Source organism: Hemiscyllium ocellatum, chromosome 25, assembly GCF_020745735.1.
Source record: "Hemiscyllium ocellatum isolate sHemOce1 chromosome 25, sHemOce1.pat.X.cur, whole genome shotgun sequence".
Taxonomy (NCBI): domain Eukaryota; kingdom Metazoa; phylum Chordata; class Chondrichthyes; order Orectolobiformes; family Hemiscylliidae; genus Hemiscyllium; species Hemiscyllium ocellatum.
The window spans coordinates 9,424,635-9,438,443 of record NC_083425.1 but is presented as its reverse complement, the minus strand read 5'-3'; the positions used below and the strand labels follow the sequence as shown (position 1 = coordinate 9,438,443).

The 13,809-nt window shown below is 41.5% G+C and overlaps 1 protein-coding gene across 3 annotated transcripts in view; it reads right to left on the bottom strand.

The window, feature by feature from the left end:
* Positions 1-13,809, bottom strand: part of smurf2 (SMAD specific E3 ubiquitin protein ligase 2) — a 295,636-nt gene that overhangs the window by 16,042 nt on the left and 265,785 nt on the right. For all 3 annotated transcript variants that reach the window (XM_060844755.1, XM_060844757.1, XM_060844756.1), the window contains 2 exons: positions 10,174-10,352; positions 4,063-4,200 (listed from right to left, as the gene is read on the bottom strand). In XM_060844755.1, the coding sequence (XP_060700738.1) occupies positions 4,063-4,200; positions 10,174-10,352 (317 nt within the window). The remainder of the gene's footprint in view (positions 1-4,062; positions 4,201-10,173; positions 10,353-13,809) is intronic.

Here is a 13,809-nt window from a genome sequence, read left to right as displayed (position 1 = left end):
GATTGTCCAACCAGAGGGGAGGCCATATTGGATTTGGTACTCAGTAATGAACCGGGACAAGTGATGGGCTTGTTAGTGGGTGAACATTTTGGTGATGGTGACCACAATTCTGTGACTTTCACCTTGGTTATGGAGAGAGATAGGTGCGCACAACAGGGTAGATTTTACAATTGGGGGAAGGGAAATTATGATGCTGTAAGACAGGACTTGAGGAGCATAAGTTGGGAGCATAGGCTGTCAGGGAAGGATGTGGTGGAAATGTGGAACTTTTTCAAGGAGCAGATACGACGTGTCCTTGATATGTATGTACCTATCAGGCAGGAAAGAAATGGTCGTGTGAGGGAGCCTTGGTTGACGAGGGAGGTTGAATGTCTAGTAAAGAGGAGGAAGAAGGAGGCTTACATAAGGTTGAGGAAACAGGGTTCAGACAGAGCAGTGGAGGGATACAGGATAGCCAGAAGGGACCTGAAGAAAGGGATTAGGTGAGCTAAGAGAGGGCATGAAAAATCCTTGGCGGATAGGATCAAGGATAACCCCAAGGCATTTTATGCGTATGTGAGAAACATGAGAATGACGAGAACGAGGGTAGGTCCGATCAAGGACAGTAGTGGGAGATTGTGTATTGAGTCGGAAGAGATAGGAGAGGTCTTGAATGAGTACTTTTCTTCAGTATTTACGAACGAGAGGGACCGTATTGTTGAAGAGGAGTGTGAAACGGACTGGTAAGCTAGAAGAGATACTTGTTAGGAAGGAAGATGTGTTGGACATTTTGAACAACTTGGGGATAGACAAGTCCCCCGGGCCTGACGGGATATATCCTAGGATTATGTGGGAAGCAAGAGAGGAAATTGCAGTACCGTTGGCAATGATCTTTTCGTCTTCACTGTCAACGGGGGTGGTACCAGGGGACTGGAGAGTAGCGAATGTTGTGCCCCGGTTCAAAAAAGGGAGTAGGGATAACCCCGGGAATTACAGGCCAGTTAGTCTTACTTCTGTGGTAGGCAAAGTAATGGAAAGGGTACTGAGGGATAGGATTTATGAGTATCTGGAAAGACACAGCTTGATTAGGGACAGCCAGCACGGATTTGTCAAGGTTGATTCCTGAGTTGCTCCATGACATAGTTCAGCGTGTTACAGACTGTTCTCGGGGATAAGTAGAACATAACAGTGCAGTACAGCCCCTTCGACCCTCAATGTTGCACTGACCTGTGAAACCAATCTGAAGTCCATCTAAACCGCATTATTCAATTATCATCCATATGTTTATCCAATGACCACTTAAATGCCCTTAAAGTTGGCAAGTATACTACTGTAGCAGGTAGTGTATTCCACGCAATTACTATTCTGAGTAAAGAAACCACCTCTGACATCTGTCCTAAATCTATCACCCCTCAATTTAAAGCTATGTCCCCTGTGCTAGCTATCACCATCCAAAGCAAAACGTTCTCACTGTCCACCCTATTTAATTCTCTGGTCATCTTGTGTCTCTATTAAGTCACCTCTTAGCCTTCTCTCTAACAAAAACAGTCTCAAGTCCCTCAGCCTTTCCTCATATAACCTTCCCTCCATACCAGGCAGGTCTGATAAACCTCCTCTGCACCCTTTCCAATGCTTCCACATCCTTCCTATAACACAGTAACCAGAATTGTATGCAATACTCCAAGTGCAGCCGCATCAGAGTTTTATACAACCACAACATGATCTCATGGCTCCGAAACTCTATTCCTTTACCAACAAAAGCCTTCATAACAACTCTATCAACCTGGGTGGCAACTTTCAGGGATTTATGCACATGGACACGGAGATCTCGCTGAGCACAGTGGCTCAGTGGTTAGCACAACTGCCTCACAGCGCCAGGGACCCAGGTTTGGTTCCAGGCTCGGCCAAATGTGTGTGTGGAGTTTGCACATCATCCCATTGTCTGCCTGGGTTTCCTCCCACAATCCAAAGATGTGCAGGTTAGGTGATTTGGCCATGCTAAATTGCCTAGTGTTCAGGGATGTGTAGGTTAGGTGCATTAGTGAAGGGTAAATAAAGGATAATAGGGTAGGTGAATGGGTCTCTTCAGAGGGTTGGTGTGGACGTGAGCTGAAGATCCTGTAGGGATTCTATGACTCCAAAGAATCTCATCATTAGCTCAATACTCTCTACTCATGTTACTCCTTCCAAAGTGACTCACCTCACACTTTTCCGCATTAAACTCCATTTGTGACCTCTCTGCCCAGCTCTGCAATTTATATACATCCCTGTGTAACCTGCAACATCCTTCCGCATTGTCCACAACTCCATTGACTTTAATATCATCTGCAAATTTACTATCCTCTATGCCCTCATCCAGGTCATTTATAAAAATGACAAACAGCAGTAGCCCCAGATCACTGCAGTACACCACTAGTAATTGAACTCCAGGATGAATATTTCCCATCAACCTTTGTCTTCTTACAGCTAGCCAATTTCTGATCCAAACTGCTAAATCACCCTCAATTTCATGCCTCCATATTTTCTGCAATAGCCTCCCATGGGGAACCTTATCAAATACTTTGCTGACAGCCATATACACCACATCAACTGGTTTGCCCTCATCCACCTATTTTTTCACTTTCTCAAAGAACTCAAGAAAGTTTGTGACACATGACCTACCCTTCACAAAACTGTATCGACTATCCCTAATCAACATATTCCTTTCTAAATTATTATAAATCCTCTCTAAGGCTCACTGGTCTGTAATTACCAGGGTTGTCTCTACTCCCCTTCTTGAACAAGGGGATAACATTTGCTATCCTCCAGTCTTCTGGCACTATTGCTATAGACAATGATGACATAAAGATCAAAGCCAAAGTCTCTGCAATCTCCTCCCTAACTTTGCAGAGAATCCTAGAATAAATCACACCTGGCCCAGGCAACTTATCTATTTTCACATTTTACAGAATTGTTAACAGCTCCTCCTTATGAACCTCAATTCCGTTTAGTCTAATAGCCTGTATCTCAGTATTCACCTTGACTACATTGTCTTTTTCCTGTGTGAACAATATTCGTCAGTATTCATACTCGCGACAATAAAATTCAATTGTGGCTAGATGACCATCAACTCCATGAAAGATGCTCTTTAGTATGTTCAAAACCAATTGGCCTTCCATGGCTGCAGACTGCAACATTGCAAGATCCAGGTTTATGTGCTGAGGGACACATTAATGCTTGGGAAAACTGCAGAATAGGAACAAAAGGGTCAGGCCACCATTGAAGGCCTTTCAGATGTAATACATAGTGGGGCTAGAAACTGGATAAAGCCCCTCAGGCTGTCTGCTCAAGATGTAATGAGCATCAAATATTAAGAAGAAATTAACTTACTTTATGCCTCATGTAACATTAAGTAATATGTTTCTATAAATTTTATGAATTAAGTGTTGTTTTGGAAAAATAAACTTCCACATAATCAATTCTTCACTCACGAATAAAAGTATGCACTAAACAGAAACTGAATCCTTAGAATCCATACTTAATTTATTTCATAATTTAAAAATGCAAAAACAATTTTAAAAGATAGAAGACAGGAAACAGCACTAGGTTAAAATTAATAAGCAAAGATGGGAAGAAATGGGTGAAAATGTGAACAAGGATAAAGTGCACATGGGTTATTACATAGCAATGTGTTTGAGCCTTTCCATTGTTTGGGGCTAATATCAAACTGCATTAGTCTCCAGATTTTTTAGAAAGTCTGTTTATTCATGCTTTTTCAACATCAGAACTATGTTCTAAATTGTTGCAGAAATGGATCAGAAGTGAAATAATTGCAACAAATGTAGATTGGGTTCAGTTGACTCAGTAAAATCCCCAGGTACTGACTGATGTAGCCCTAATCAAAGATGGCTGTCTCCTGGTACATATAGGTTGTTTACATTATGTTAAACCACAGTAAATCATAGCTTGCATCTAGCCATGCAAATATAAACCAAGTCGTCCAATCCCTTACAAATTATTTTGTTGCAGACTATTTTCTAATTGGATTAAAGTTTCATGAAGTAGAATCATAAAACAGCAGTAAGTGCTTCCTGTCTCTCTTACCGAACGTATTCTTTCTTGGTCTCCTCTGTTACAGGAATGCTTTTCCCATTTGGCTTTAGTTCATGTTGAATGATTTCTCCATAGGCATTGTGCTCCACACAGAATGTATGGTCCAAGACACCTGTGATGTCATTTTCACTGCATAGCAGAAAAACAAAACACTTGATCACAAACTTTTCAGCCCTCAAACTACTGTTGCTTTATGTCTAGTACATGTTCTGCATCATCAGTTGATAAAGAGGTCAAGATTTTCAGCCAAGGGAAAATGGATCAAACTCTTCTGTATCCTTAACATACATTATTTTTCAACTTTCGTAATGGTACATGTCTTAGTAACAGTTCTCCATAAATATTGTCAGTCAGAACACAAATTGACAAATTAAATGAAAAAGATTTGTGGCAAGTTTTGTCCCAATGAATTATTTTGCCAAACGCTTGTAGAACATTGCAGAATAAAGATGTTCAAACTGCAAGACACAGATGCCATTAACATTGCTCCTCATTTTTCAAACTTTGTAAATTCATACAGAAACTCAAACAGCCTTTGAAGTTTTTAAACAAGCAAAATAATTATACAACATACTAGAATTACCTAACTCAATTCAAAAAATGCTGTCCATTCCAAGGTTACTATTAGCTACAGCACAGAGGGTTCAACTGACAGATTTTTAAAGATTTCTAATCCTGTTACAATAAAAATGCTACTTAATAATAAAGACAATGTATTTTTAAAAACATGAAAATTTAAAAGTTATAAACAGGAAATTATTTAAACAAAATTGGGGGGATTCAAGATGGTGGCGATGTGAATAGATCAGCCTTGCAGAGCTCTGCACCCCAACCCAGAGTAGTAATTTTTTTTCACCTCCCCACATTAGTTTTTTGGAAAATATTATTGTTAAATGGTAATACAACCGTTTAAATCCTTTTGAGTGTGCGAGAATGACTAAGGGGAAGCAAATGGCCAAGTCTCAACACTTGGGACACTCAAAAACACCAGGCAGACCAGAGACTGTAACTGAGGAAGCAACTGTGAACGAAATCCCTGTGCAGCACAACATTGTGGAGGAACTCTGAGTCATCCGACAGCTGACCCAGGAGCTGAGGGAAGAGACTCGTAATCAAGTACAGCCCATCTCAATCATGCTGCAAAAGCACAAGGAGGAGTTAGAAGGGCTCAGGAAGTGAAGTGAAGAGGTTGAGTGGTAGACTGCAGCATCAGAAACCGAGGTCGAGTCCTCACCAAGGCAGTTCTGGGCACTTGAGTAACTGGTTTGGGCCCTGACTGAGCAAGTCGATGACTTGGAAAATAGAGGTAGGAGAATATCCGGGTCGTTGGTCTGTTGGAGGGAGTAGAAAGTGGGCAGCCAGCAAGTTTGTTTGAAGACTGATTGCCACAATTTCTTGGCTACAATTCCAAGGTGAACCAGGTGAAAGTTGACAGAGTTCACTGGGTTGTTGTGCGCAGATTCAGTCAGGGTTAGCACCCCTGCCCAGTTCTGATATGATTTCAATGCTACAGGGACAAGCAGAGTGTCATGGAAACTTCTAGGGTTGGGAAGAGATCCACAGGCCCGGACCTATCACGGAACTAAGATAATGTTTTTCCAGGACTTTTCTGCAGCAGTGATCCACAAGAGGAAATCATTTGATGAGGTTGAGGGAAGATTAAAGGACTTCAGTATTCAATATTTGGTGCGTTACCCAGTGGTTCTTCCTATTACTTATGAGGAGACTATGTGATTGTTTGATTCTTTGGAGTAAGCCAAAAACTTCTTGGACACTTTAAAATAATGTAGATGTATTTATGGACTTGACAATAGTGTCAGCTTTTTTTTGTCTTGCTTTTATTTCTTGTACTTTCACACTTTTCCCAAGGAAGCTGTTATTGGTGAGTTTTTTTTCCGAGCTGGAGTGGTATTGATATATTGTGGTGGTGGGGGCGCAGAGTGCTCATTGTTTTTGTTATACTTTTGTGTTTACAATGTCCTTTGGTTGTGTTTGGGGTGCAGCTCGCGTTGGAAGGGGAGGATGGAGGTGTGTGTAGGAAATGTAAACACCCTCTGTGGGCAGGGGGTAGAGCCTCCCATTAAGTGTCTTGTGTTTTGCAGTTGTTTTGTTTTGTTTTGTTAATAGACTCTGTTAGTCTCCTTTTGAGCATGCTCAGCATGTTGCAAGATGAATTCTTCCTCTCGACATGTCAAAGGTGATAGTAAAGAATCATGGTTAGCAGCATTCTTAAATGGCGCACCTGGAATATCAGAGGGATTCATTCACCAGTTAAAAGAGAAAAAGGTGTTGACGAGGCTTAGAAAGGAGAGAGTGGATGTCATCTTAGTGACAACGAACACTTGAAGTTGCAGCAGGGTGGGTTTGATTGGGTGTTTTTCTCGTTGTTTAGTACTAGGGCAGAGGAGTGGCAGTACTCGTCCGGAAGGGTCTCCCATTTAATTTAATAGATTGCATTAAAGATGATTATGGTCAGTTTGTTATCCTGAAGGCCCTTATACATGGTGAGGAATATGGTATTTTGAATGTCTACTGTCCTCGGGTTCACCCTCTTAAATTTCTGACTGATTTCCTTGACTAAGCTGATGGCCTTAGCGTCATGGCATATTATTAAAGGGGGGGGGGGGGGGTGCTTTAATTGCCTTATGGATTCTGTGCTGGATAGAATGCCCAAAGGTGTACTTAACGGTATCAAATGTATTAATTCATTTGGTTTTTTTCTCAGGTTACAAGATCAATTTTTCAAAATCTAGAGTCTTGGGGAATGCCCGCATTGAAGTGGGTACAGGGTGGCTTTCTTTATTTTGGCCTTAGTTTCCCTTATTTCAGTTATTCAAGGCTAGTTTTGTTCATTTGTTTGACAAGATTAAACAAGACCTTCAAAGACAGGGGGTCCTTCCAATATCATGGCTAGGTCGAGTTGCTCTTCTTAAAATGAATGCTCTTCCTCGCTTACTATACCCTCTGCTAATGCTGCCCTTGTCTTTTCCTGGACAAATGTTTCGGAAATTAAATGTTTGGTTTAGTTCTTTTACTTGGCACCATAAGATGCCTCTTATCAAGCTTACGGAATTGCAAATGCCCCAGGGGTCAGGAGGAGTGTATCTCCCAGATGTCAGAAGATATCAATTGAGCTCCCTTCTATCTTTTGAGAGCGATTGGGTCGGAGAGGACTCGACATCGATATGGTTGGACATCGAGGCCTCCCAGGCAAAGTGTCCTCTTATTAACTAGCTGTTTCTGGACTAAACGAGGATAGCTTTGGAACACTGCCACAATCCAATAGTTATTAATACTGTCAAAGCGTGGAGGGCAATGAGACAGATGGAGGATAATATGTCTAAAACATCTTTCCATACTCCCATAGTTAGTATGCCAGGTTTCCGGCCAGGGACAATGGATCCCGGGTTTACGTCCTGGGCAGATCGGGGAGTTTCTCGTTTGGTGACCTGTTTGAAGATTAAACATTGATGTCGTTTGATCAAATAACTCATAAGTATGGATTATCGAGCAGGGACCTCTTTGGTTTTTTCAGATCAGAGATTTTATCCAAAAAGAGACTACGCTTCTAACTGAGTGTTACAGATCAGATACGGAAAAAGAGGGTCCTTCAGGCCAAGAGCACTCTTTCAAGCAAAGGTTCTCTATCATTTGTAAGGGGGAGGTTCCTTGAGTGACATTGAGCAATTACGGGAGGTCTGGGAGAGAGAGTTGGGGGTGGAGATCACTCCTGAAACTTGGGAGGATATTTGTAAGAGTGCGAGGAAGATTTTAATACGGAATAGGACCCATGCTGTGTAGTTAAAGATTCTTCGTGGGACTCATCTAGACCCAGATTGTCTTGCAAAATTTAAGCAGGGTGCGTCTTCAATGTGCCCCAAATGTAAATACAGCTACCCTCACTCATTGTTTGTGGTCCTGCCACAGTGCCACATACTGGAGTACTGTGGCAGGAGTAATAGAGGGGGTCTTGGGGACCAAAGACATGGTGGACCCGGTTTCTCTTCTCCTGGATTTGCCAAATTTATCTCCCTTAGATGTACATGGGAGAAAACTTTTTAGTGTCCTCACTTTTTGTGCGAGGAAGAACGTTCTGATGTGCTGGGTATCTGAGAACCCCCCGGGTCTATCTGGGTGGCATAAGTTAATTGTGGAACACATTCCTTTGGACTTTCCTACAAACATGATGCACCAGAAAACGGAAAATTTTTAGAAGACGTGGCAATTCTTTTTGAATTATTTGGAAGCAGATCTGTCTGCCATTTTAATTAGGGCTTTGATCGAGCCATGGTGGTTTGGTTTAATAAGCCTAATGGCCTGAGGGAAAGAATTTCAAGCAAATGTGGGTTTAATAATTGATGCTCTCAAAGGTGGAGAGCTGAGGTCTTGTTATGTTGAGTGGTGTTATTTATTTACTTACTTATTGATATGTAATGAGTGTAGCTGAGAGTTCTTTTGTAGAGCATTATAGGAGTTGGCTTATTGTTTATTGTTGCGGTCGTTATAATGTTATATTTTCATATTCTGGAATTTTATAATTTTGTAAAGAAAAATTTTTTCAATAAAAATATTTTTAAAAACTAAGTTAGAAATAGATGAAGTGTTCATTTTGATATTCACTACAACTGATAATATTGGGGCGAAACGAATTATGAAAACTGATTCTACTTGCGAAGCAGTAACTTGCAAGTGACATATACAAAATAGGATTCGCTACTGTAAAGTTAGTATTTGATACATGATCGAAAAGGGTCACAATGGTTTTTTTTGGTTCCCTTCACCCCTTTTGATTAATTCTACATTTTTTACATTACTACATTTCAGACCACTTCCATATGTAATTAATATTCTCCATGCCCCATGAACAAAAACTATTCACAGATTGTTTCAGCTACTGGTTTTATGCTTTCAAAAGATCCTCTTGAGGTTTGGAAGGCAGCAGGATCATTATTTGGACTTTGTCTTTGATGTTAACCACAAAACACAATAAACACTAATAGAAGATGCAAACAATACCAGGAATACAACAAACAGTTTTGCAGCAGTGAGCGTAATATTGTTCTGTGTAGAAGTGGAAAAAAAACAGTTCTCATCTACTGTACTAAATAAACGAATGGCCATTTTCATGGGTAACAGTTATTTATTCTTCTTCTATCTGCAGATGTGGATGTCACTGAGCCTGACAAATGGCCTTCAAAAATTATATTCAGTGATTTTGAATGATAGTAGTGATGAGGACCCAGTAAATTTGAATAGCCATTAATTCACACAGAGCTACCAATCAAAACTATATTAGGAAACTAATTTACAAAGCCTTACTTTTGAACTGAATGGCTTTGTTCCTCCCTTGGAGGAGGGGTCAACAAGAACCACACTAATTGTTGCAACAGCACGTCAAGCAAAAGTGACCCAGAATTTTGCTGATAGAAACCTGGTTTAACTTCAAATGCATCATGACAAAATGAAAAGACAATCGCATTGCACTCTGGACAATAATAACTTCATCACTTGAGTGCATACACCTATATTCTATGTTTTAGATTAGATTACTTACAATGTGGAAACAGACCCTTGGGCCCAACAAGTCCACACCGACCCGCCGAAGCGCAACCCACCCATACCCCTTACCTAACACTACGGGCAAATTAGCATGGCCAATTCACCTGACCAGCACATCTTTGGACTGTGGGAGGAAACCGGAGCACCCGGAGGAAACCCACGCAGACACGAGGAGAACGTGCAAACTCCACACAGTCAGTCGCCTGAGGCGGGAATTGAACCCAGGTCCCTGGCGCTGTGAGGCAGCAGTGCTAACCACTGTGCCACCGTGCCGCCCTACCTGTATGGGTATTCTCAAGTGCACTTTCTTGTCCACAACTGTTCTATTGGCTCTGGAGATGAAGTGGCGTGTGTAAACTGAGCTTTCAAAACTTTCAGCTTTGCCTATTCAGATTTCTTCAAGCGAGCTTTAAAGCAATCTCTGCTCCATCCAATCCCATTTTGAAATAATTTGACTTCACTTCTAATGGAGTCTAAAAGCAAATTACTGAACTTGCTGCATTGAATTGAGTAGCAATAGATGTAAAGCAGGACTGTACGTACAGGATCCAGACTAAGCTGTTGTGTAGATCTGGGTCCACAGACTCCATGTCATCCAGTGTGATTGACTTTCCCAGCAGCTGTTTATAGAAGGGAAGAGTGAAGCCCCCATCGATGTAGTGTCCATGAAACACTGCCATCCCCATAATCCGACCAACAAAATGGAAATAAGATAAGTGTTCCTATTTTGAAGAAAATTGAATTAGAAGTTAAAATAGCAGTTAAAATTGCTTGCCTTCAATTAAAATTTTGTTAGGATTCTTTATCAAATAGATCAACCATCGATAAATTATATCAAAAGAACAAAAATATCATATCCCATTCCTTTGTAACAAAGTTGTTCAAAAATAAAAAGTTGACTTCAGAGTTCATATTAAAAATGTACATAACCCATTTCCCCATACAACTTTTCTAGAGGTATCTGTCCTACTGTATTTTTCCTACAATAAGATCCAGACAACAAGTTTCCAACAAGAGTCTCACATTGACAAAGTACTTTTAAACAAAAAACTCAAAGGCACATGTTAAAAAGGCAGAAAATAACTGGCAGAGTAGACCTCCGGGAGACAGTCAGCGGGAGAAAGCCCCGTCAACATGGTTCAGTCTGTCAGTCAAAATGTGACATCACAAGAATGGTGGTATGTCTTCCACTTCACCCCGACTAGCCAAGTGCTCTACAACAGGAGACGTTATAATAGCTGAAGAGTAGAATTTGGAAGTCTACTTTCAAAATATTTAACAGCATAATTAATTAAAATTAAGATGGCCAAGCAGGTGATGTGTTGCAGCTGTAGTATGAATGGTGTCACCGCCGTAATTCATAGTGGCCACGTTTGCAGCAAGTGTTTGCTGGTTGAGGTATTTTGATTCAGAGTTCATGGGCTAGAGTCTGAGGAGTGAACACGGACAAACCAGGGACTGGGAGTGTTTCAGGAGACAATCACACCCCTTAAATGAATTATATTTGATCCGCAGTCACGGACACAGGGGTGAGAGTGTGAGTGAGGCAGACGCTGGGATCCAAAATTTAGTTTTGTGCCCTTGTCCAATAGGTATGAGGTTCTTCTCCCAGCGTGGACATGAACACAGACTGCAGAGAGGATGGGCAAACTGACTTCCTCTCCCACAGTCCATCTTACCCTCTTCCAACCAGTGCCCCACCCTTGACCCAGGTGTTCCTCAATAAAATGAGGAGAATTCAAATATAATATAAAGCTAGAGTTAACAGTGAACACCCCACCTCCACCCACACCCACATCTAAATATATTTGGGAATATTAATACCATATATAACTATAAGATTACAATCTCAACATGTAATACTTAAATATAATACCACAAAATAACAGGGGAAAGAAAAACAATCCCGCTCCTAAAAACAGAAGTAAAATAGAATAAGGTAACCACCTCTCCCCATCAACATTAACCAAATGCCCCAACATATATATATACATACACACATAGGGGGAAAGATAAGAAAAGATGAAGGGATGTAAACCAAAATAATGGGAAAGGTAGACCAGCGTCCACAATCTCTTACAGTTTATTTAAGAGAGTCCAAGAATTCCTTAGCCTTCTCCGGTGATCCGAAGTTATATATGGATCCTTCGTGGCTAAGGCGTAGCGTCGCTGGATATCGTAAGGAGTACTGAATATTTAAGTCCCTTAAACGCTTCTTCGCCTCATCGAATGCCTTCCTCTTTCGGACCAAAGCTGGGGAGAAGTCCTGGAACAGCATGATCCTGGATCCTTTGTGGGTCATAGCTTGGGGATCTTTTCCCAGATTTCTTGAGGCTTCCAGGAGCATCTGCCTCTCCCTATAGCTCTGCAGCTGGAACAGGACCGGGCGTGGGCGCTGGGTTGAGCTGGGCCCACGTACTGTGACCCGGTAGGCCCATTCTACCCTTACCTGGCCTGATCCATTATGCAGATTTAAAAGTTGTGGCAGCCAATGCTCTAAGAATGCTGTCAGCTGACCTCCCTCTTCCTGCTCGGGCAGGCCCAACAACCGAATATTTTTTCTACGACATCGATTTTCGAGGTCATCAATGTGGTTTTCTAGGTTCTGGACTCGATTCTCGAGAAAACGGATGTGGTCGGTTGTTGATTTTATCCCAGTCTCTGAGGCTGCGGCCTTCGACTCCACCTCTCTGACTCGGCACTCCAATTCCTGAATGTCTCTGCCCTGCTTCTGCAGCTCGGCTGATTGAGTCTCGGCAGAGCAGAGAAGCACTTCGATAAAAGCATCAATCTTCGCCTCCCACCTGGCAAACATCTCCTCAAAAGCTCATCTTCATTGGTAAATCTCCTGAAGTAGCTGAAGACACCTTTGTTGCAGATGAAGAGGGAGAGGGTGGGGGAGGGGTCCCTGCTTTCTTAGAGCCGCCTGTTCCCTTCCCTTTACTCATTTTCCAGCTAGTATTAGACTATTTAAATGTACTAATAGGTAACTATTTAAGGTTAACAACTATTATAAATGGTTTAGTGAGTGTGGTGGGGGTGGATAGCCCACTTTTCCCCAAGTTTTGGGTAGAGCACTGTGGACTCAGTCTTGCTGGGTCGCCGCCATCTTGGATCCCCCCGGATGGGCAAACTGACAAAAGCACCAGGGTACAGAGTGTTATTCAAGTTGGTTGAGGGATGGGAAAAGAGTAATGAAATAGTAATAGGGGATAGCATAATTAAGGGAATAAATACTATTCTTTGCAGCAAAGGAAATGCCAAAGGTCGTGTTGCCTACCTGGTGCTAAGGTTAAGGACATCTCTTCTGGATTGAAGAGGAATTGGAATGGGAGAGGAAGAATCCAGTTCTCATGATCCCTCTAAATAGCAGTCTCATAGATAGGATTAGGAAAGAAGTTCTGCTTAGGAATTTATGAGCAGTTCGGGCTAAATTAAAATGTAGAGCCATGAAAGTAATCTTAGGATTACTACCTGAGCCATGTGCAAATTGGCATAAGATAAATAAGACGGGAGAGTAACTGTGTGACTCAAAGACAGTTGTGGAGAAAAAAGGATTTTGATTCATGGAGCACTGATGCCCATACTGGGAAAGAGAGCTAATTCATTGGAACGGGCTTCATTTTAACCATGCTCGATCAGTGTTCTGGCAAATCATACAACTTGGGTTGAATGTAGGGTAAATAAGTGGAAGACATGGGTAGTGAAGGGACAAACGAAAATCAAAGTGTAACAGGAAGGGACAAATAATAAAAGCAGAAGCATGCAGTGGAACCAGAATAAGCAATAAAAGTAAAAAGTCAAAGTTTAAGGCTCATTATCTGAATATACACAGCATGTGTACCAAGGTTAATGAGTATACAGCACAGAGAGAAATATATGTATATGACTTGATAGCCTATAGAGACATGGCTGCTGGGTGACCAGGACTGGGAATCAATATTCAAGACTTCTCAGAAAAATAGGCGAAAAGGAAAAGCAGTTCGTGTAGCACTGTTAATACATGATGGGATCAGTGCAGTAGTGAACAGCAATGTGGGTGCAATTAACCACAATGTGGAATCAGTTTGGGTGGAAGTATGGAATAGCTAGGGAAAGAAGTCATAGGTGGGTCATCCTAGACCCCAAAGAGTTGCATCAATATAGGATAAAATATGCAACAGGAAATAATGGAGGTAT